General features: G+C 38.9%; 1 protein-coding gene across 1 annotated transcript; it reads right to left on the minus strand.

The window, feature by feature from the left end:
* Positions 1-4,065: 4,065 nt before the first annotated feature.
* LOC148214352 (uncharacterized) lies at positions 4,066-13,710 on the minus strand. The gene is made up of 3 exons (XM_088152290.1): positions 13,483-13,710; positions 8,486-11,266; positions 4,066-4,948 (listed from the first exon to the last, which is right to left on the minus strand). Exons 2-3 carry the CDS (start codon positions 8,610-8,612, stop codon positions 4,737-4,739), a joined length of 339 nt encoding a protein of 112 aa, XP_088008416.1. The 5' UTR covers positions 8,613-11,266; positions 13,483-13,710; the 3' UTR covers positions 4,066-4,736.
* Between the last annotated feature and the right edge of the window lie 11,249 nt (positions 13,711-24,959).

Raw genomic sequence — 24,959 nt, forward strand, 5'->3', positions numbered from 1 at the left:
AAGGAAGGAAGGAAGGAAGGAAGGAAGGAAGGAAGGAAGGAAGGAAGGAAGGAAGGAAGGAAGGAAGGAAGGAAGGATTTCTGCCGTTTCCTGCCAGCTTCCCACAAGCAAAGTCAGTGAGAAACCTGGCAGCAAGTCTCAAGTTGCTCACATTCCCACGGCTTTTTTGCCCTTGGTCATTCTGTTTCTCTGTTTAGGTAAGGAAATATCTCTGACTCCAGTGGGTCACGGGTTCTCTAGTATATTTCATAGTGCTTTAACTGTTGTTAGCCACTCAGAGTCATGAATTTGAGATGGTGGCCATATAAATTGAATAAACAATAAATAAAGCCTCATGGTTTGATTATAAATAAGCTATCTACAAATTAACAGATGATCTCTGTGTTTCCTGTACAGAGACAGTGACTACAAAGAAACTGAAATTCCAGATTGTCTAGATATAATTCTAGACATTTTTTCTGGAGGCATGTATCAATAATACATCATTTTGTAACATCTTTGTCTTTTGTCTGTAAATTTTAAAACAAGCTAATACCCCCAAATCCTTTAATTTTTCCATTAACATTTCTATTCCTTCCAGAGGATCTTCCAAAATTATCACCAAGTCACCAGCAAATGCCCATAATTTATATGTTTCTCTTTCAATCCTCACTCTAGCAATTCTCTTATCTCATCTTATGTCTCTATTCAATACTTCAGAGCTAAAATAAATAGCAATGGTGACAAGGGGCATCCTTGTCTTGTCCCTTTCTGTATCTCACAAAGTTTTGTTAACTCCATTCACAATTATTTGTGCCTTTTGCAAAGTATAAATCAATTTTATCCATGTAATAAAATTCTCACCAAAGTCCATATCCTCCAAATTTTTAAATAAAAAGTCCAGTTCAAATTGTCCCTTGACCCAAATTGTGCCTTTTTTGCATCAAGAAAAATCAAAGCTACTTGCTTTTCATTATATTGTTCTCAGTATTCCAAAATGTCCAATACATTTCTGATATTATCTCTCAACTGTCTTTTAGGTGAGAACCCACACTGATCTTCATGAATAAAGTCCTGTAAAACTGTCTTCATCCTCTCAACTAAGATCATCATAAACAACTTATAATCATTATTCAGTAATGACATCAGGTGGTAACTTTTTTTAGTGAAGTCAAATATTGGCTTTCTTCAGGTATTAATGCTATGTTAGCCTCTATCCAACTATCTGGTACCTTTCCAGTCTGTAAGATAGAGTTCATAATTTTTTGCAAAGGTTGCAATAGTACATCTTCAAAGTATTTATAAGAAGAGGCTGGTGAGCCATCTGGTCCAGGTGCTTTCCCTATTTGGGCCTTTTTTATAGCTTCACAAACTTCCCTTACAACCTTCCATTACTGTTTCCTTCAACAACGTTTCATTTGACCTCCATCTGAAGGAATTTGTTTTCCTTTTAAATGCTGAAGTCACTGGGTTGTGATCTGAAAAAGTCTTTGGTAGTATCTCCACATTTTGAACACTAGTAGCCAAATTCTTAGATATCCAAAACATACCAGATCTTGAAAAAGATCTTTCAGAAAAATAAGCGTATTCCTTAGCATCACCGTTTTTGTACCTCCGTGCATCTACAACTCTAAATTGTCCATCACAAAAAAAAAAAAACCAACCCTTTCTGGTAGTTTACCTTGTGTTGTTTTAATCTTTCTCAGAGGTTCTGTCTTTTTGTGGGCAAATTACTCCATACCAATCTCCCATTATGGTAAGTCCATTTATTTATCCATAAGTCCTTTGTAGAATGTTACTTTATCCTCATTTGGCGCATAAATTCAACACAGTGGGCATCCACTGTAAAAAAGGCCAACAGCATGTTAGAGATAATAAGAAATGCTATTGAAAATTTATTTATCCATTTCTTTATCATAGTTATATCCCACACAAATTGTGACTCTGGGTGGCATACAATAAAAACCATAAAAAAAACATTTTTTTAAAAAATCTACAATTAAAAACATTGATATTGCTATTATTAAAAGAGGTCAAGCAGAGCAAGGATGGGGGCACATCCCCCATCCTGCTCTCACCAGAGATGATCAAAAAGTGTGACCAGTGACATTTCTGTCCAATACTCTGGCCTGAATCCTGATTGAAAGAAGTCAGATAATCCACTTCATCCAGGGTCCTCTGAAGCTGCTGCATGACCACCTTCTCAACCACCTTCACCAAAAAGGGGAGATTAAATACCGGATGAAAATTTCCCAGTATGGTGGGGTCCAGCAATGGTTTCCTGAGGAGGGGGGAACCAGCACCTCCTTAAGAGGCAGAGGAACAGCCCCCCTCACCCAAGGAGGAATTCATCACTGCTAGAACCCACTCACATGATACCCTCCAGGCAGCTTTTGTTTAGCCAAGAGGGGCTTGGATCTAAAGAATAGGTGGCCAAGCTCACAGTCATAAGAACCTCAGGCCAAACAGGTTCAAACTGCTTCCAAATAACAGGGCAAGACTCTACCCAGGGCATCTCCCTGGGACCAGCAACAAGGCCAGCACCCAGCTGAGAATGAATTTGTCTGACAGATGTTGAGCAAATTCTTCTACATGGCCCTGCAGGGGGGGTCTCCAAGCCCCCTCTACCCAAGATGGCACATGTCACCTGAAACAAGGCCACAGGATGGCTATCTGTGGATGTGATAAGGGCAGAGAAGTATTGTCACTTTGCTGCCTTTACCACTACAAGGCAGGCCTTAATAGCAGCTCTAGCCTGTGTTTGGTTGAATTCGTCCCTCACTGAGCACCAGTGATGCTCTAGCCATCTCTTTTCTCGCTCCATCTTCCTCAATTCTTCTATAAATCCATTGATTGTGGTGGGATCCACGAAAGGAGAGGTCACATAGGCATGATCTGATCCAAGGCCTCAGCAGCCCTCTTGTTCCAAATGGCAACCAAAACTTACAGATGGACTATGTAGCAGACCAGCAGGCACAACCCTCAGCTCCCTCATGGAGATGCTAATATCATAAAGCCCTTATATAAATCAATGGTGCAACTTACCTGAAATATTGTTCCAATTGCCCTCCTCTGAACCTTCTGTAGCTCCACTATACCCTTTTTAGGTCCATCAATCAGAACTGCAGAAGGTTCAGAGGAAGACAACTAAGATGGTCAAGGGGCTAGAGTAGATAAAGAAAGGTTGCAACATTTGGGACTTTTTAATCTACAAAGGAGGTGGTAAGAGGGGACATGAACTATATGCATTTAAAGATAGTCCTTGATTTGTGACCCCTATAGGGACCAGAAAATTTGTCATTAAGTGGGGTGGTCAATACGTGAAGCATCATGTGACCGCACCCAATTTCATGGCATGTTTTGCAGTGGTCATTAAGTGAATCATGCCATTCCCCATTGATTTTGCTTGTCAGAAGCCATCTGGGGAGCTCACAAATGGCTATCATGTGACCCCAGGATGCTGCAACTGTCATAAATACATGCCAATTGCCAAGCACCCAAATTTTGATCACATGACTGCAGGGATGCTGCAACCGTCATAAGTGTGAGGACTGGTCATAAGTCACGTTTTTCAGCACCATTGTAACTTCGAACAGCTACTAAACGAATGGCCATAAGTCAAGGACTACCTGTGCTTTCTGGTTTTGTAAGGAAATACTTCTGTTATTTTCTGGAATTACATCAGGTGTAGGCAAAGTTCTCCCTTTCTCTAAGAGATTGGCGAGATTCTTATGAAATGTTAACTACAAAGTGGGCCTTTCAGTCATTCAACACTTCACCCACCTTTCATTCCCCCATGCCTTTTGGATTTCTGCAGTGAAAAAAAAACTGTATGGAAACATAAAAACCAGGTAGGAGTTGTGCAGGCTTGTACTGCAAAATGAAATAATTCACAAAGCTTCATGATGATCCTGTTTCAGATCTGGTCACTTTGCAAAGAGCATCATCTCATGAGCCACAATTCTGGGATTTGGTGAAATGTGTGGTTTATACCTGATAGTATCAAGCATCTCAACACAAACAAGGAAGGAAGATTCACTCAGACTCTCTTTAATGAGTTTTGATGCCAAGAATTAGGATTTAGAATACACCATATTATTCCGGAATACAGAACATTAAGAACTGAGACATGAATTCTCCACCACTCCTATTTTATTATTTTATTATTTTATTTTTCAGTGTGTATGCCACTTTAGTCACAAAGGTCAACTCTAGGTGCTTTACATATTAGGATTAAAACAGCCATAGCATTGATAGAAGGATAAGAAGCAAACAACAGTTCACATGTTGAGGAAGGGTGGAATAGCCAACAATTATAACAAACAAAATAGATTACCAGCAGCAACTCTTGCACCCTATCCAGGGCCTGCCAGAAGAGCCCAGTTTGAAGAAAGCTCAACTAGGTGAGAGTCATATGAATCTTATTAGTGAGTTCATTAAGGCAGAGTCTCTTTGAAGCCTTTGAATGTCTTTTTCCCATCTGTTGAATTGTTGGTTGCATGAAGAACCAAGAATCTATTTATCTGATAAGCCAGCAATGACCTCTCCCAGCTGCTGAGTGTTTGTGGCTAGAGACACACCTCCTTCTCTCCCCTTCAGCTCAGTCTCTCACTGACAGCAGCACAGAATGTGGTGTATATCATAGGACAGCAATGGGGGAAGGTCTATGTTTACCCATTTGTACTCCCCACTCCCTAAAAAATTATTTGTTAGCTAATAAGAAAGTAAAACAGCATTTTTAAATATTAGCTAATGATTTATTGAAAGGACTTCTCCAAATTGTGTCTCCTGATGACTGCAGACCATTTTTCCAGAACACAGCACTTTAGGGTCCGATTGTTGGGACAGTTGTTAAATTTTTGCTTGATCATGAAGCCTGAGTCACACTTGTACTTTCGAAATAAGCAGAATCCCAAAGGGCCGAGACAACTAATGTTTTCTGTTAGTTTTGGTGCAGGCTTTCCACTACCTGCATTAAAAAAAAAAAAAAAAACAGCATTTATTATCCTATTGCATGCCAGAAAAAAATTGAAAGAAAATTGAAACCAGCATCATTTAGGGAATCTTCTCTTTCCTTGTTGTTACTCCAAGAATGAGTTGCTAGAATTTGCAAAAGCCACATGAAACTGGGGGGAAATGAATTAATTAATTCAATCAATATTTACTTGCAAAATAATCAAATCTGAAATAATTAACCCAGTGTCCTCCACATATTATGAATTATACAATCCCATGACGTTGCCATGATGACTAGGGCACATGGGAAGCTCCAAACCTCTGGAAGGTAATTGCTCCTTCCTATGTTTTTACAGATCAAAAATGTAAGTAGCCTAAACATGCTGTGATATGTTAGACATGAGCAACTCCCCAGTTACATTTCCAAAGCAGCTCTGAGTTTTTCCAAAATTCAGATTTTCCTGGCAATGGTACCATTACAACAAAAAGTAAATATAAGATTGTTTTAATGTGGTTGTCCACACAGCTACAGATTAGTTCATTGACTTCCCGGTCTAGGGCTGAGATAGAGCGGCTGGCCCAAAGTCATCCAACCAGTTTCTGTGCCTAAGGGACGACTAGTCCAATCCTTTAATCACCATACCACATTGGCTGTCCTTTAATTTAATTGGTTTATCATATACCTATTTAAAATAGTTACAGTTCTTCTGGCTTTTATTTCCCACACTATTTTGCAATGGGGAGGAAGAATTGTATATTTTTGTGCATTTTTCCTTTTTAGCTCATTTTTTCCAGAATTTTAGTGCACTGTAGAATTAAAGAATGGGAAGAGACCACAATGATCGTCTAACTCCAAACTACTGCAATGTGCAGGGAAACCAATTAAACCATCCTTCAGAGGCATCTACCCTACCACTCGTTATAAAGTCTCCAAAGATGAACAGCCCACAACCTCTGTAGGCAAACTGTTCTACAAGCTTGTTGTTGTTTCTTTGTTTGTCTTGATGCCTCTGAATCCGTCCTGACTCCCGGTGACTGCCTGGACAAATCCACACAGTTTTCTTGGCTACATTTTTAGAAGTGATTTGCCATTGCCACCTTCTTCCTAGGGATGAAAGCGAGAGCGCCTGGCCCAAGGTCATCTAGCTGGCTCCATGCCTAAGGCAGGATTGGTTCTCACACAGTGTCCTGGTTTCTAGCCTGGTGTCTTTAACCACTACATCAAACTGGCTCTCTATATAGACCTTACCATCAGGACTTTTTTCCTTATACTGAGATGAAATCTAGCTACCTGAAATGTATACCTATAATTTCTAGTCCTAGTTTCAACGACAATGGAAAATAGTTCCTGACCATCTTCCCAATGGGATCTACTCAAACCATCATTTCCTTTCTGTAAAAAGACAGAAGCAAAATAGGAGCTGAATTCTTATGATTCCTCCTGTTCATATGTTTATTTCTCCACTTAGATTAGGCAGTATGCCCATCATCTCCTTTATCTTCTTGTTATTGACGTATTTGAAGAAACCCTTCTTGTTGGATTTTGCCCGTCTTGCTAGCCTTGGCTCATTTTCACCTTGGTCTACCTGACCCCATTCCTATATTTCTGAGCTGGAGCTATTAGTTCTTAACTAATAACCTTTAATCCTTAACCTAATAACTCTCAGTCATTAGTCCTCCCTTCCACTTCCAATGAGCATTCTTCTCTAGTCTCAGCTTCTTGTGAGTTGCTTATTCAATCCTGTTGGCTTCTTTAGATGTATCCTAGATTTCTCCCTCATTGGTATTGTCTGAGATTCTGCTATCCTTAATTCCCTTTTCGTACAGTCCCAACTGGCTATAATTTCTTTCCCTCTAAGATTTCCTTCCCATGGCATATTCCTTACTGTTCTTTTTAGTTTATTAAAAAAAAAATTTTTTTAATCCATGTTTTATGTTTAACTGTTTTTGACTGAGCCTTTGTTAAAATCAAGAATGCTAACAATCCATAGTCCCAAGTGCCCAAAGTTCCCACCACTTTAATATCTTCAATCAATTTCTCCCTTAAACCTAAGCTGAAGGTAAGCAGATCCCCTAGCATCCACCTCAGCCTTTTGAAACAGAAAATTATGTCAACAAGAATCTTGCATTTGCCAAAATTAGTCTTCTACCATATGGCTGGATAGATTTAAACTACTGACCCACAACCACTTTTTTTTTAGATGTCAGTTATCTGCTTTAATAAATCTTCATCTATATCTTCTAACTGGGTTGGTGGTTGGTGGTCTATAGCAGACTCCTTGTCAGGCCTAGCCCAAGGAACTCCAGGAGACCATGTAGATTCAGTTCAGCAATGTTTATTAGCTACAACCTCTAGCAAGAATCATCCCAGACTAAAACCCCAGTTCCCAAAGTCAGCCAGTCACAACAGCGTGAATTCCTCAGGGAGGTGCCAGCCTCATCCTCTTTTCTCTCCCTTGCTCCTCAGGAGACGAAAGAGCATGTTTCCCTCCCTGAGTTTGGCCTTCATAATTCCATTCCATCACACTCCTACCAAGATGTTCCTTCTTTTAGCTTGCCCTTTTATATTAACCCAGGTGCTTTCAGCACTCATTTTACCATCAGTCCAGTGGACTTCTGTACAAGGAAGTTTATTCCTGATTTATAGTGCCATACCATCTCTTCCCTTGTGTTGTCTGTCCTTCTGAAAGAAGGTGTCTCAATTAAGGCCAATATTCCACTGACGGACTCATCCCCTGAAATTTCTGTAATCCCTGTTATGTCATATTTGCTCTTAGGACTCATGACATCAAGTTCCTGTTGCTTGTTATCTATACTTTCAGTATTGGTGTAGAAACATTTAAGATAATAGGTTAGACTCCCTATGTTCAGTCTTCCTTTTCCATTATGCCTATAATTCTTTTTTTCTTCATTATTAAACTAGTTATTTTCAAACCACCTCACTTTGTTGCCTGAGTCTAATGAGTTGATTCATCTCCTGTCATTCAAAACAGCTGTCTTCAAGCAATGCTTTAAGCAACGCTAAAGTACAGTAACTTGTATCCTGAGAATACTAAGAAATTGGTGGGAATCAGTCCTAACTGGTAGCAAAGAATATATTACTAAGTAGCTATACAATCTAATCTCAACTAGTGGTAGCAAAGATTGGCTTGGGTGGAAAACCACTTGGGAAGTCTAAAATTATAAGCTAAACACGGAAGTTGGAAAAAATATCCTGGAAAAAGACAATGGCAAAACATTTCTGTATGATGTCAAGAAAAATGCTTGGATATATCCATGTAACTTACCTCTTGGTTGATCTCCATTTGAAGACAAATCCATGTTAACAGGGCCACTTAAGCCTTACTATTCTATGATTTCATTGCCATCACCTTGAAGATTGAGTTGTGGTCTTTTCACCATTTGTCCATTCTGGGAATTTCACACCTTTGCTATTGACAATTTTTTCAACTTATTGATAAAATCTATTACCATTCCAAATCAGGCAGGGAAATAAGGGAAAGGAAGAAAATCAAATAGGCGAAAACACAAATAAACAAATAAAACTTACTCGTTATCTCATAAGCAGCACGCACATCATTCTCAGTTGTCAGTTCTTCAGGGAATGATGGAAATGATTTGGCTTGGAGGTGGAACATCAGAAATATAATAGCAGAAGCAAGGTACAAGGACTTCATGGTTGAATATGTCTTCAGTCTCAATGCCAGTAGAAATAAAATGCTCCAGAGGTTGTTGCAGTTTCTGGAAAACTGTGCAATGACTGTGGTACTTATTTATTTAATTTACTTCCTGGCAAGACACCAGAGAATTTGATGTATGTTGCCAAGGCTCTTGAAAAAGAGCTATGAATGCCCACTTGAAACCACTTGCATTTTTTTCTTCTGAATGTTAATCCGGTCTTCAAAACATAGGAAGCTGTCTTATATTTCTTGACCTACTGGTCCACCTAGCCAGGTCTTTTCTGCTTATCCTGACTGGCAACGGGTCTCCAGTATCTTGAACAGGGAGAATTTTTCTCCACCATTGGTTACCCAATTCCTTTTATTGAAGAGGCTAGTGACTGAATGTGGGATGTTTTAGGCTTTTCAGATGCTTTAAATTTATATAAATATATACTATACAATTTGTAGTTTTATGAGAGTAAAATTACTCTTTCTACCCCCTTTAGATCAGGCTAGGACTCAATAGTGGGCTCTAACTGCAGTATAGCTAGAGCCAGACAACTGGGTAATATCAAGCAGGATGCAGTATTATGGGATCCCAAGTGAAGTGGAGAGGGAGGGAGGGAGGGAGGGAGGGAGGGAGGGAGGGAGGGAGGGAAGGAGGGAGAGAATATTCGATAGAAATGTGTCCTGTTCATCCTCCTCATTCCCTTTTCAGGTTAGTTCTCCAGCATGGTTACCTAGAGAACATGCAGCTTCATTGCTTAGCAAAGGTTGGGGCCCCTTCTCAATTCACCATACATTCTGCCTACACAGGTACCTGTCACATGGGCCACTTTTGAACACCAGTTTAGAGCTCCTTCAGTGTTCAAAAGTACCCTAACAGCTGATAGGCAAGATCAGAAGAGTTAGGTAGCTCATAAGGAGACCTCCCTTCTGCTCCACACTGCATCCCCACAGAGGGTGCTGTCAACTGTTAGTTGGGCAAGTTTTGGACCCACTCATGTAAAACATTTTTACGAAACCTGGAATGAGTTTGGATAGATGACTAAACCCACCTGTTCTGGGCATTCATCATAACTTGCCTCCTCCTCAGCTTCAGCCCCACACTACATTGAGGATAATAGAAGTTTTCCTGCTGGCTATTGGCATTTGGTGGTGGTGGTGAAAAAATTTGGTGTGAAAAAATCTGGGATAATCCATAATTCCTTTTCCTGAATGTGCCCTGTATGCTGTAAATAGGGATGCCTCCATTTGCTGTCAAAGTGCCTGTAACACAATAGAGATCAGCAATGGGGTAGCAAATTTTATGCCAGCATAGTTTTCTTCCAGCTCAGGGCCTGCAAGGTACATTTTGAAAAAGCTGTGAAAGAGTCCTAAGACAAAATGTATTAGAAAATGGTGTCTACTGAGTGAACTGACAGGGCTTCCATAGAACACTGGTTGTTCATTGGCAACATATTAGAATTGAATGGGGAGGGACTTCAGCTTGATATCTCCAAATCTTGGCATCTTACTCCTTTTAAAATAAAACACTGCAGACATAGACACATAAAGAAAGACTGAAGATTTTTCCCCCTTCTGTTCTTTTCCATTTTTCCCAGCCTACATTTGCAATCTTGTTTGTACATAGCTGATAAGAAAAAATGGGTGAGAGTAAAGGTAAAGTCTCTTCACAGCTGTGCTCAGTTCCTAGTATCTTCATGGGCATGTCCACATGGTTTTCTTGAAATATTAAGGAAGTGGTTGACCATTGCTTTTTTCTGAATGTTAAAAAATCAATTTCCCTAAAGCCCTGGGATTTCCTGATAGCTATTCAAATAGTATCCAAGTCCAAGCAGGTCATATCTTCATGATCTGACTGGCTGGGGAACTTTGGGAGTTGAAGTCCGCCGGTCTTAAAGTCACCAAGGTTGAGAAACACTGGCCTAGGCAGTTACATGTGGGACAAATTCCTTTAGATTGATAGATTTGGAAAGGACCTCAGAGGACATTTAATCCAATCCCTTCTTAGATTCAGATCTCCTAATACATTTAGGACACAGATGGAGAACCTGTGGCTTATAAACCACATGTTGTCCTTGGAAGACCATGCCATGGCTCCCAAACCAATGTCATTTTATTTTTAAATTCAGTGACATACCAAAGTCTGATAAATATGTGCTGAATATAATGGTCAAAATCACTATATTCCTGCTGGCTATTTACTGGGAAGAAAGGTAAATCCTCATAACATCCCTGTCCTTCTAATAAAAGGGTATCAAAACCGCTTCATTCTTAAATAAGAAAGTAGTGGGAAAGAATTGGTTGTGCCTGACTTTTTGCCTGTCATGCCTTCTCTGATGGGGGGATCCTGAAAACCATAGGGTAATTACATTAACATCTATTCCACATGAACTGGAAGAAAGCATAATCAAAAATAAAATTGTGAAACATGTAGAGAGGCAGATCTTCCTGAGGGAGAGTCAGTGTGGCTTCTGTATGAATAAGTCCTGTCTCACAAATCTTGAGTTCTTTGAAGGCATCAACAAACACACGGATGGAGTTGACCCTGTTGACTTGGCATACTTGGACTTTCAAAAAGCTTTTGACAAAATTTCTCATCAAAGACTCTTGAGTAAACTGAGCAGTCATGGGATTGCAGGGGCAGTCCTCCAATAGATTGGTGTCTAGATGAACAACATTAAGCAACAAATAAAAATAAATGGGCAATTTTCACAATGGAAGGAGGTAAAAAGTTGGGGTCTTGAAAGGATCTATTCTGGGGCCAGTACTATTGAACTTGTTCATAAAGAGTTTAGAATCAGGCATATCCAATCAAATGGAAAAACTGCAGTTGGTACAAAATTATTTAAAGTGATGAAGACATAAACTTTGAAGAGCTCCAAAGAGTTGATGACTGGGCCACTAAATGACAAATGCAATTCAATGTCAGCAAGTGTAAAATAATGCTCATTGAAGCTTGGAATCCATGGTTCACTTATGGAGACTCTACTGTCAGCAGCTAACCAAGAAAGATTTTGGGGCCGTTGTAGAAAGTTCCATGAAATCATCTATACAGCATTGCCTGTAATGAAGGCAAATTGCATAGTAGGGGTCATTCATTAGCAGAGGGATAAACAATAAATCAGTTAATATTATAATGCCCCTATACAAATCTATGGTGCAGCTACATCAAGAGTACTGTACACTCTTCTGGTCACCATATTTCAAGAGAGATATCATGGAATTGGAGAAAGTGCAGAAAAGGGAAACTGTGATGATCAGGGTGCTTAAAAACCTGTCTCAGGACAGTATGCAATGGTCAAGACTGTTTAGCTTTGCTAAAATACCTTTATGAGGAAATATAACCGAGGTTTATAAAAGAAAGGTGAACAGAGAGAAGTTTTTCTCCAACTCCCATTGTACTAGAACTGCAGACCACCCAATAAAACTGACCAGTAGATTTAAAAATGATAAGGGAAAACATTTATCCATGCAACATGTAATCAAGATGTGCTAGCTGCTAATTCAGATGACTTTAAAATCAGACTAGAAAACAGGTCATTAACAACAACAACAACAACAACAACAACACTTTAAAGGGGGACAGTCTGCCTCTACATACTAGTTCCTTGGGAGCAACAATATAAGAGGAAGTCTGCATGGATCTCCTATTTAGGGGCTTCCTGGATGCTTCTAATAGACCACCTCATGAACTGGAACAGTGGAATAGTGACAAGAGAGGCCTAGGCCTGAACCAGCATTGCTGCTCATGTTCTCATTGGAGGACCAGTCATATCTATGCCCGTGTATGTGGATGCACAGATATGTGTGTAGATGTGGCCCTCAAAGATCTGAGGCAGGAAACTGGGTAGTTTAAAGTGTTGTGTGAATTCTCCTAATGAATTCAGTTAAACATGGGGCAGGGGGTATAAACATGGGGACATACACACACATATAGCTATACACATATACATACTTTTAAATGTTCCTAGTTAAGTCTTAATCTACAGATAAAAGCATTATTAAAAGGATCCCCATACAGAGAGGTCCACCAGGGAAAGGGAATAAAAATAAGTTAAAATCATGTATTGCACATGCAACCCTTATAAAAAAAGGAAAGGAGTCTGGTAGCACCTTTTCCAACTAACAACTGTTAAACAGCATCAGCTTTCGTGAGCTGCAGCTTACCTCATTGGAAGCATAGAGTGGCTTGATTGATGTGGGATTGAAATAAGGATGAGGCTGTGGGAGGAAGGGAGGAGAAGATGGTTCTCCTAACCCATCTATCTCCCCCTCCTTTCCCTCCCCCTCATCTCAATTTAAATCCTCCAACAGGCAAGCCACTCCACTCATCTAATGTAATGAGCTCCAGCTTACAAAAGCTGATGCCTTTCAGTAAAATTTGTTAGTCAGAAAACATGCTGCCATTCTGCTACCATGGACTAACATAGCTCTCCTCATACATTATAGAAGATGGTTTGATTGTATGGCACAGTTATCAACTTGACTTTGTGTCCCCCCCCCCCCCGCCTCAGATACTCCTGTCCCTACACTAATTCTTTACACTGTACCCTGAAGAAGTCTTCAGTGAAGACCATTCTTGCATGGCAGGGTCAGCTCTGAAGCCTTGGTTTAGCTGATACATACCATCTCTTCCTGGTCCAGTTCTAGGATTTTTGCACATTAATTAGGCCTTAATTAAAGAACTGTTGTGCAGTCTTCACCCAGGTTTTTGGCCAGGCAGAGTGAAACCCCTTGCTTTATTCCATCTGGTCAGTTGTGATTACATTTTTTTAATCTTTTATCTTTTCTCAGTTTTATTGTAATTTGTTTGATAGTTGTGTGCTGCCCAGAGTTGTTGGGAGTTGGGGGGCATGCAAGTTTAATAAATTATTATTACCATCTGCTGGGTAAGCAGTCTGAGGCAACAGTTGGCTTCCATTTCCTCCTTAATGGGTGGGATGGCATCACTATGGATCTGAAAAATCAAGAAGACAATAAATAAGAGAAGATTTATTTATTTATTTATTAAATTTGTATGCTGCACATCTCCCTCAGAAGGTGATAATGTAGTTTCAATTTTTAAAAAATTTAAAAAGGCGGGGGCAGGAGAAGCTTTTGAAGGGTCTCCCAAATCCTTGATATTTGTATACATTTTCTTCTGGCGAACTGTCCAGGAAATCATTGGTGAGATTTTATTATTTATCTTGCAATTACAAGCAGCATTATTAAAACTTAGTTATCAGCATCTTGGAACTGCTTGAAACTATTTTTAAATTTTTCTTTATATCCTTCTCTGAATTTGCTTCCTGCTTCCTGTTCCTGGGACTTTTACTTTAGAGCTTTGCTTACAATGTGCTGGATAGAAGTAATACAATCAGAGGTGTTTCCACATCCAGCCTTTGTTTAAGCACCTCCAGTAAAGGAGACTCCACTAAATCCTGAGACAGTCTGTTCCATTGTTGAACAGCTATTAATGTTATGACATTTTTCTTGATGTCCAACTAACTACCTCCTTGTAATTTAATCATATGGTTTCTTGTTCTGTGTTTTAGAACTCTGAATAATTCAGTCTGAGGAATCTGGGGCCACAAATCAGCCTGCCTGCCTGCCTGCCTGCCTGCCTGCCTGCCTGCCTGCCTGCCTGCCTGCCTTCCAGAGGATTGTGAAGGCCATCTGGTGATCCTATGAAGTCACCAGAATGAGTCCAACTGATTTGGGGGGGGGGCTTTTTGGCTTTTAGAGGAATTTTTAAAGGTTGCAATGGAAGTAAGAGCCCCCCCCCCCCCACATGCAAGCTGTTGGAATATGAAATAGTTATGGTGAAATGCCCCATGAGCTAGTAAGTTAATGTAAGTAAAAACAGAAAGGAGACAGAATACTTTTTTTAATTGCTTCCTCTCACTATGCCCTTTCTGTATACCTATGTATGTTGGTTGTAGACTTTACCTTGTCCTTCCTTCTGTGTCATTTTTTCAATATCATATCCTCAGCTCTCACAAGAGAGCTAGCTGCTCTTCTTTCCATTGCCCTCTATCCAAAACCATTGTCCCAAAGCAGTTTGTATTCCCCTGTAACTTCTTTTGACAATTTGAAGAGACAGGGGGTTCAGTCTCTGATCTCCAACATCCCAATTGCACAAAATGTAGCCTAGATGTTGACGCTATTATCAAGGTGATACTGAATTGTTTTTCCCTTTAATGATCAGCTACTTTACTCCAATTGTATTTGTGTTAGCAACTATGAAGATTTTTATAAGAACACTGTAAAGCAGTGAGGAAGTTTTGGCAAATTAATTGACTGGCAGAAGGTTTTGCTAAATCATCGTGAAGGCAAGTTACTAATTTAGCACAAGTTTGTTACATAATTTTCATTGAAGAGGATGTTCTCTAAAAAATGTTAACAAAATCTGAGAACATAGTTCAAGAAACTTGTTCTCTTAAACCCTCTAGATTGTGCAAGATTTGAAGTTAAACAAACAAAAAGAATTTAGTAGGTCCATTTTAAAACAAGTTACACTGCATTTCCAGGCAAATATTTATGGTGGAACACAGCTCTCTTTTCAATTGAACTCTGTTGCAGAAAAATTTCCCTAACTTAAAGTTTGGGCAGCTTTAAGTCAAGCAATCTGTACATTTATTCTTTGAATGTATAGTTTTGACTCTTTGAATGTATAGCAGGTATACAATGTCTTTTGTAGCCATAATTTGCAGAAATAATTCTCCTCAAAAAAAAAAAAAAAAGGCAGGGCCTGAATTAAATTGGCATTTTGACTCAGTTCAATAAATATTCCATGCACCTTTAATGGCTATAAAACAAAACTCAAATGACTTTCATCACTCCATTCATTAACACAGGTGTTTTACTGAGCATGGTAGAACAACACTGATGCAAATAAACAGGAGCTTATTTTAGTGAATCTTGCTCAGGATAATCTATCTATCTGTTCGTGACCAGGTGATCAGCAGTGCTTGTCTTCCAATCAGCTGCTCTTAGAAACAAAACAAAAAATTGACAATTTGGGATTATTCTAACTTCATACTTTTGATTCTAAGAAAGACTACAAGACAGCATTTTGATCCTATAAAAATCCAGCGCCCCTCATTAATCTGACGTGGGAACTGTACAATGTATTGGGATATTTAACGTAGTATTCAACCTTTATATTTGTAAATAAAGACAAATGATCCAAAATATCATCAAGATTTCACTGACTTGCTTCTAAAGGAAATATAACCTGAATCACCTGTCAATGTTTTTTTACCATCCATTATATACATAAAAATGAAATTAGCCTAGTTTTCTATAAACACAACATATGAACCTTTTTTGACCTGCTCTGACCTGGAAATCCTTGTCACATCAAGAAGACCAAATAGGCTAATTGAATCCATTGAACTATTTCTGGTTTCTTGTTCTCTGGACAAGATCCTTCTAATCCTAAAAGGCAGTATCAGGCTCCCTGGCTTGAACGTGGCAGACTGTACCCAGACACTGGACATGGCATGGCTACATGGCTATATATTACTAGAATGAACTGATAAGAAGCAACTGATTGGGGTCCTTTCTGATACCCACTGCAATTTAAATCTGGCGCTACTTTTCCCTGACTTTCCCATGACTTAATGGACATCTGGTTTTGCACTTCTCAGGCTGAGGACTAGGTTGCAGCTGGTTGTTGACATAATCAGCATTTCTGCCTTGGGAAACTCTAGTTCCCAAGGTGTCTCCCCCAAACAGTTACAAAACAATGCAATCAACAGGCCTCAGGCTCACAGTTACTCAGCCCTGGTCATCTCCTGAACAGACTACTGTCCAGAGAAAGACATAGTGGCCAACCAATCGCAAGAGGTTCCAATACCAAAAAAAGGAGATTTAACAGAGTGTGCAAAGGGATATCATGCAATATCCCTAATTTCACATGCTAGCAAAATAATGCTTAGGATCGTCTTTTGTAAGATTTCAGCTCCTCGTTATAATTTTTTATTTCAAGAACAGCAGGAAAATAATTAAATAATTCCATACAAATATGTAAAACTACATTCACATGCTATACGTATTTGATTTATGCATTTCCAAAATTTCTCATAAAATATACTTACTGGGTCAACTTACAATTCAGCCTGTTAAATACAGAGTAATATTCCTGGTATTTTAATAAAGCAAAAATGATGGTGTTATGAAATATTTCTACTTTCTAAACCAAAACTGAATTATTTTATGTATCTCATTTTCAGTGAGTTGGAGATGAGGTTCCAATTTAAATCTAGTTGACAAGGCAAATGTGATGCCTCCCATTGGTCCATAGATCAGTATCAAAAATATTGATAAAATAATAAAATAATATCAGGAAACTATGGACTTTTTTTTTTCCTGATGGGTACTTGTCCTTTCTTCATTCCAGGGGAGAAGATGTCTTTTTTTCTTTCTCTCTTTTTAACAGGATCTTCAACTTTTATTTTCCTTAGAATTCAGCATTGACAATTTAATTTCCTTAATTTGACAAAATGTTGTTTGTTTCCAATTTTTAAGAGAGGTGATCCTATTCCTTCGCTTTATTGTCTCATTGTATTATATGGAGCTTTCAAAAAGCAGTGGGGGAGCTACAAATATAAAAACAGGGGTTCCATGTGACTGTGGCAAAAGATATGGAGTTGTCAAAAGTGACAGCAGAGTGGCAGACAAACTGGGACAGACTGTGTATATCCAAATGGAAATGAAAATGAAACCTTGTTCATATTACTGAGTATTGCACAGAAGGACATTTTAATAAATTGTCATCAAAATATTTTCAACCAAATTAAGTCAGTGGCACCCAACTGTTTCATAGAAAGCTAAAAAGAGTTCATGAAGATTTGTTAAATTAAGTATTTGAACTCATAACGTATTTCAGATATTATACCATTTGTTCAGGAGGAGAAATTTATTTGCCAAATATTAGTGCTGTAGCATAGGAAGTATACACAAAAGAAATCTTGAATGATTACTGTCCAAACTCTGGAGATGCTTGACTGATCAACTGTTATTACTGCAGCTATTTCAAACAGAAATAACATGACAAATCAGCTACAGCCAACTGGTGGAACAGATGAAAGCTATTGTGAGGCATTCCATTGATTATCCCTCTGCTAAACCCATAAAGGTGAATGTTAAACAACTGTCTTTGAACAACAATTTCTTCTGAAATGACAAGGCACATCCAGGATGACACCTGAGGGACAGGTCTCATTGGGTTGCAGGAGGCAGAATCCACCCATAGAGGCACAAGTAAGCAGCACAGCTTCTATAAACTGGTTTTCTGTAAAAACAAAACATTTATCAAAGATCTGAAATCCTCTCTTCAGATTAGCTTTTCAGCACTATTACTACACAAGAGATTCAATCATGATATAGCATACAGATAAACAGGAAAGGGCAAGAGCTGTATGGCTGAGCTGGGAGTGATGCAATACAGACTTTTGTTAAAGAAAGGAATATCAATAGCCTTATAAATTAGCAGACACGTTGCTTGAAAGGAATCCCATGCAAGTTATTCTAAAGCCAGCAAGGCTGAGGCCAGCATTTTCTGCTTTCACCTTAACTATTATGGAAGAAACAGACAAACACACACACACACACAGATACATACAGGGCAGTTGTGGCCAGTCCTGGGATTCCCACCAACTCATACAGTAGTTTGACTTCCCAGCTTCACATATGATAAATGCGATAATGAAATTGTATGCATCCGGATGAAGGGGAACTCTCTGACCAGGCTAACTTTTCTTACAAAGATAAAATCCAAGCCCAATTTTTCAATATGGAGCCTTTACAGGGAACTTGTAGAATCACATATGTATGTTCCCCTACATTAGATCTTCAGTGAAAGGCTTCATAAGTATCTCCATCGCATCAGCAATGAGGCAGGTGGCAACCAGAGTGAAGAATATCCAGTTGTGGGATATTCTCCAAAAGATCTTGGTATCTATATAGCATTGTCCTTTACAAACTAGGAAAATACAAATTCAGTTTTCATAAATGCATTTTTCTTCCTATTGTGTACGGTTTTTTTTTCTTTTGATGCTTTTACATAATGGAGGCTTATTTTAAGAGTAAATAAAATGTACATATAGAAATATGATTATAGGTAAGTCAGCATAAAAATACATATATTAAAACATGCAAGCCAAACATTTCTCCAGCTGTTCCTTCACCTCCAACATATGAGCCAATCTACTAAAATGCTTTTCCAAGCTTAAACCCACTCAGAGCTTATGATCTTTTTAAACCAGTGGTTGGGCTAAATATTAATATAGCATTCTCATCAAAATATTTATGACAACAAAATGTTCTTTGGGCAGCATATTATTGAATCATCACTCACCCTGACCAGCTTGGAAGAAGAAAAAAAATACAGCAGTGAGACAGTACAAAATGTTCATGGCTGCAGATCGGCTGCAGTTGCTGTATTCTTGTAGGGGAGAGATCTGGGAAGAAAAGAGTCTGGATAAGGAAAAAAAAGGATGGCATAGAGCATTTATTAAGTCATGTGATGTGAGATGCAAGCTGCAGAAATCTCTCAGAAAAATCCAGTTACTTATACAGTGCAAAGACAGTTTGGGGTTACCTGCCCCATCTTTTTGTAATCTCCCTAGCCTCAAAAAGCATATTATGCTGATAACCTTGACAGCAGTGAAGATGAGGGATTTTAAGATTGATTTATTTAAGGAAAAATAATGGGTTGTGACTTGGGATAAAACAATATTGGGTCATTCCAATGCCACATGTTTTCATTCTGTGAGTATCCCTTTAAATATTGGAATTTGCTGAGTATTTCAAATAAGAGCAGAATACTCAGCTGTTTGGGAGACAGTTATTGTGATATGAATGTCAAAACCTTGTCTTGCTTTGTGCTGTTTATTTTGAATTCTTAAAGTGTTTAAAGAAACAGTTTCATTTTCTTAAGTTAAGCATTGAAGGCATTCACCCGGGGTTTCCAGCCTTGTCATTTTGAAGGTATCTAACTTATTGTTAGTAGTTAATAGGCAAGTTCCAAAAAGCGATTAGCAAAGGAAGTGCGAACTTAGTGTCCTTTGGAAGACTCCGACTGAGACTGGAACAAGTATGGCAAATTCCCTCGGCTCGCGGTTCTCCCACCCTCCAGAGACTGCTGCCTTGCAGTTTCCTCATGAGAAGCAAATGTACAGAGCCCCGCGTGGGCAATCTCACATCCTCTCTTTGTGCAGACAGGGTCAAAGGAGCCAATCTATTCATGGGCTCCCTATTCTTGGCTACAGTCATCAGTTCCACTTTATGCGGAGCCATCTTCAGTCCACCATTCTTCCCCAAGAAGTCGTAACTTGGACCTCTTTGAGAGAAAATAGGATTAAAACAAAGAACAGCCACATTATCTTGGCAACAGATTTGCTTGTCAGCTTAGTGTAAATATTCCCACATAGCTGACTGTAAGAAAGAAGAATATTTAAAGAGCCAAACCTCATGAAGTAGGATTAACAATTGTGCAAATGAAGTTTCTAAATTCAGGGGAGGCACAAGATCTTGACTGACCTTCTCTTCTTCCCAGCAAAGGTAAAAGGGACATGTACATACTGTAAATGGAATTTAGGGGTAATCACCAAGGAGGCATATCAGGAAGTAGCTTATATCTACAGAAATTAAGTAAGAAAGGCTGAAGTGCAAAAGGAACATAGCCTTGCAAGGGAAGGTGAAAGCAACAAAAATGCCTTTTTGCTGTGTCTGTAGTAAGAGGAAGGGGAGGGCTGGCTGCTGGGAGAACATGGCGTGACGTTATGGGAACATGGCAAGAGGTGGTGGGGACAGGCAGAGTCCCTCAGTTCCTACTCTGCTTCAGTCTTCTCCAAGCTGACCTGTGTTCAGATGGACCCAAGTGCAACTACTGAAAGAGAAAGTCGCAACCCAAGTTAAACAAAGAGATAGTTATAGAGCATCTATTTGATAAAAATCAACTGAACATAAAGAAAGAAAGAAGGAAAAAGAGGGAAAAGAGAAAAATAAAATCCATAAAATATCAACATAAAATTAATTCAATCTTTAAAGCTATAATTGAATCTTGACCTTATAGAAACATATTGTGCCATCTTCTCATTTTTAGAATATAAAGACATTTCAAAAATGTATAACAAACAGATACTTTGAATCATTTCCTAAGTATCAGAGAGTGTCTTTCCATCTACATAAAATTATCCTCTTTTTAGTTTTATATATATAAAAAAATCTCCTCTCACCCCTATGGGTGGTACGTGTCTTCCTCAATCTCGGGTCCTTTACCAGAGGCCTGGGAGTTTGAGGGTTCTCCGCAGTATCTTAGCTGTTCCTAGCAGTATAAATAGGGGGACGCGGTGGTGCAGCGGCTTAATGACGCTGAAAGTTGCTGGCCAGAAATGGTCGACGCTTCAGCGGTTCGAGTCCAGCCTTCGCGTTAAACAGGGTGAGCTCCTGTTTCCTCCCCAGTTCCTGTCAACCCAACAGTTCGAAAACTTACGTGAATAGATAAATGGGGACTCTCACTCCCGTGGGAGGAAAAATGCTGGCGGCGCCTTGCAAAAAAAAGGAGTTGGGAGCAGTTGCCGGTAAGCGCGAAAAACCGTGCGCACCCGAAAAGGGCGCGAAGCAACGGAAACCCCGCCTCCTGCGCTCGCCAGCTGGGCTCTGCCCTAGGAAGGAGGCTCTGCCAAACCACTTCTGAAAAACAGTTGCCTTGAAAACTGCAAGGACTCGTCCAAGCAGTCACTGCAGGGTCAGCAATGACTGAGCACAGACAAGACAAAAAAAAAAAAAAGCAGTATAAATATATATATATGCATTTTGATTATAATAGAAAAAAATCTAATACTAAACTTAAAGAAAGAAAAGATAATAGAAAGGAGTAAAAAGTGCAAGAAAAAGGAAAAAAGGAAAGAGAGAAGAAAGAGAAAACTAAGAACAAAGAAAGAGAAAATATATATATAAAGTGACTTCCAACCTTTATCACAACAAATTTAGTGATTCTTTCACCCTTTCTAAGATGGGTTACAAACATCTTTTCATCCCATATCCCACCTCTTATCTATAAAAACTCTTAGTCTTAGTCTATTGCTGCTTAACACAAGATTGGTCTGAATTAAGACACACCTCATCCAGATTTAATTATGGATGAGAGAACTGACCAGGTATGCATTATACAGGTATCTGGGCCTGGGGGCAGGGGGGAGTTCCCCTCTTAGAAATGTGCCCTCCTGGGTTCTGAGCTTGGCATCAGCTTCGATCCAGGGCAGGGATGGGGATATGGCTGTTGTCATCCAAGAATCTCTGGTGGCTTGATTATCTCAGAAGGGTTTCAGCTGGTTAGTCCTCAGGAAGTGGAGAGGGTCCTTGGGGCTGTAAGTTCTGCCACCTATGCCTTAGATCCATGTCCCTCCTAGCTGGTCCAGATCTCCCAGGATCCATCTGCTCTGAAATAGACAGTGATTGGGCCTCTCCTCAAGTTCCTTGGATCCAACAGTTTTAGACAATTTCCATCCAGTCAGTCTTCTCTTTTTAAGAGGGTGATTGAGTCACAGTTCCAGAGGGTCCTGGAGGAAAGAGATTATCTAGCCCTTTCCATTTCAATTTCAGGCCAGTCTGAACAGTTTCAGTTGCTATTTATAATACCAATATTATTATGGTATGCTAGAAGAAAAAGGAAGAAGTACAAAGTTGGTTTGTTTGATCAAGGTTAAAATAAGACTTTTTTTATAAAGTTCTTGTAACCCTTTATGGACTTCTTGCTGACACCAGGACTGAAAAGTTGATGATTTATGGATTTGAATATAGATAAGGGATGGGTTATGGGAAGAAGAGATATTTGTTTGTAACCTTATAAGGGGTGAGGAGTTATCAAATTTGTTTTTACTTGTGATGAAGGTTGGAAGTCACTTCTTTATAAATTTCTTTTCTTTTTCTTTATCCTACTTTCTTTTTTCTTTTTTTCTTTTTCTTTCTTTGCACTTTTTATTCTTTCTATTTTTCTTTTTCTGAGTTTAGTTTGCATTTGCTTTTACTACTGTAATTAAAACCTTTAATAAAAATTATGGGAAAAAATTATATTCACTTGCCTATTAATTCAATTATCACTGGTGCCAAATTGCACCAGCAATAATTGAAGTAATTATCACTATCTTCCAGACTTAACAACACAATAAAATGAAGTTGCTTTGACCAAACTTACAACAACAAGGCCTTAAATTGGGCTGATGATTCAGAATAAAAAACACACCAGGGTGTATCAGATCCCCTGGTTACTGATCTGAGGAATTTTTACAATAAATAAGCTGTCATAAGTTTGCATTTGGAGAAACGTGACAATTCATAACAGGGAAATTAATGAGATAAGGATGTATATTGTTCTCATATTTATTTAACTTTAAACAGTGAATATATGATAAATATGACCATAGGCAAACACAGGGGAAGAGAAGCTGGGGGGGAAGTGATGAAACATGTTTATGACATTACAGTGCATGTTTTTTTTATTTTGGTGCCATCATGGTTAGCAAAAGATGCCTATGAACATGGCAGGATTTGAAAAGTCAACATATGGAATCAAAATGGAAATAATAAATAAATAAATAAATAAATAAATATAAATACTAATTGAAGCCTTAATATGCGTCCCCTCCCTCCCCCGGAACAGTGGAAAAGGCAGATTTGCTTTTACAGTTCTTTCTAGCAAAGGTTAATGGACAGCAGGAGACTCTATTCACTCCAGTCATGCATAATGGATAACAAACTACATAGAATGATCCCAGCCCTGTGATAGAAAAGAAATCTGTGATGGCTAGATATGATTCTAGTTATATCTGGTTACGTCTGAACACCTACTGAAAGCTGACATTTTTTAGTATCACTGCTGCTCCATTCCTTCTTACGATTTAATGCCCTGAATCAGGTAACTATCTGATTTAAAATGGCCCCTCCTTTGTGTATTCCTAAAAATAATACAAATCTGTGCAGTTCATTCCTGCTTTAAGTGTTTCAAGTTTTCTTTGGTTCATGTTTCATTCCACATTCCAATTTACTACAAACTGGCACCCCTCATAGTGTCAGTCATGACTTTTTTTTCCTCTTTAGGTGCCTTCAAGTCATTGTTGACTCCTGGCGACTGCCTGGACAAGTCCCTGCAATTTTCTTGGCAACATTTTCGGAAGTGGTCTGCCCTTGCCTCCTTCCTAAAGCTGAGAGAGAGTGATTGGCCCAAGGTCACCCAGCTGGCTTTGTGCCTAAGGCAGGACTAGAACTCATGGCCTCCTAGTTTCTAGCCCAGTGCCTTAACCGCTACACCAAACTGACTCTTTCAGTCATGACTAGTATTGTGCAAATTATTAAACAGATTAATGCACTGAAAAGTCCAAAAATAGCATTATAATTAATAACTAATAAAAATATATTAACTAATATTTGAGACTAATGGTACAAGGGCAGTCAAATAATAAGCAGTTGACAATTAATGGGGAAGCTTCCAGAAAGCTCCAGAAGAAAGTCATGAATGGCTTCCTGGGTATACAAGGAGTTTTTCAGGGAAGCTGGTTTGGTGACCAGGTTGCTCTCAAGTAGACATCAGATGAAGGGATTCTTACTTCAATGACATTTTTGTGCCCTAAGCCCCTCTATCATCTTATCCTTTTAAGTGTTCCATAGATGGATCACCATCCAGGACCACTGCTAAAATGTGTCTTATTGTTTTGTTATGTGTTTCATTGTATTTAATTATATCACTTTTTGCTTAATTTCCTGGGGGAGGGGGTGTTCCTCACTATTTAGAAAACTCTGGTGCTCAAGGTATAGTGTATACATGAAAAGCTACCTGTATAAATAAATAATTAGGAGACAAAGAGTATTGTTTTAACATTCACATTTCTGTATGCATCATGGGGAACTCATCTTCCCCACTTTGATAAAAATGCAAACACAAAGTTGTTATTGTTTTCATCCACACAATTTATACCCCACTCCTTGACCCAGAGGGAATACAAAGTGGCTACTCTGGGGCTTTCTGAAATAAGTTGACCAACAAGCTGCAAAAGATACAGAAAACCATTCTGCTAAGAATGTTTTTTTTCTGGATCAGATGAATGGTGCTTTGGAAAGGGAAGAAGGAAGAAGAGGTGTGGTTGTTCATCAGCAAGATCTCCCATCATCTTGGAATAATTAGCCAGTGATGCTTTTAACTCGCACTACAGAAACATAATCCAAATACCAAGATTTCTTATTTTTATGCAAAGAATGGGATAAGTTGTAACAACATACTGTATTTCAAGTGCTTGTATTCCATAATGATCCCGATGCAGAATGAAAAATTGGGCACAGCCAGTATAGTGTAATACTTAGTAAGCTACCCTG

Source organism: Python bivittatus, unplaced genomic scaffold, assembly GCF_059951505.1.
Source record: "Python bivittatus isolate LINGU-HERP-01145 unplaced genomic scaffold, Pbiv_v1 ctg000690_np1212, whole genome shotgun sequence".
Lineage (NCBI taxonomy): Eukaryota > Metazoa > Chordata > Lepidosauria > Squamata > Pythonidae > Python > Python bivittatus.

Bases quoted from the DNA above. Each gene is read 5' to 3' on its own strand.
- LOC148214352 (XM_088152290.1), bottom strand. From the start codon at position 8,612: ATGAAGTCCTTGTACCTTGCTTCTGCTATTATATTTCTGATGTTCCAC. The intron at 4,949-8,485 runs GTAAGTTTTATT...TTTTTAATGCAG, and splicing joins TGCTGCTTATGAGATAACGA to GTAGTGGAAAGCCTGCACCA.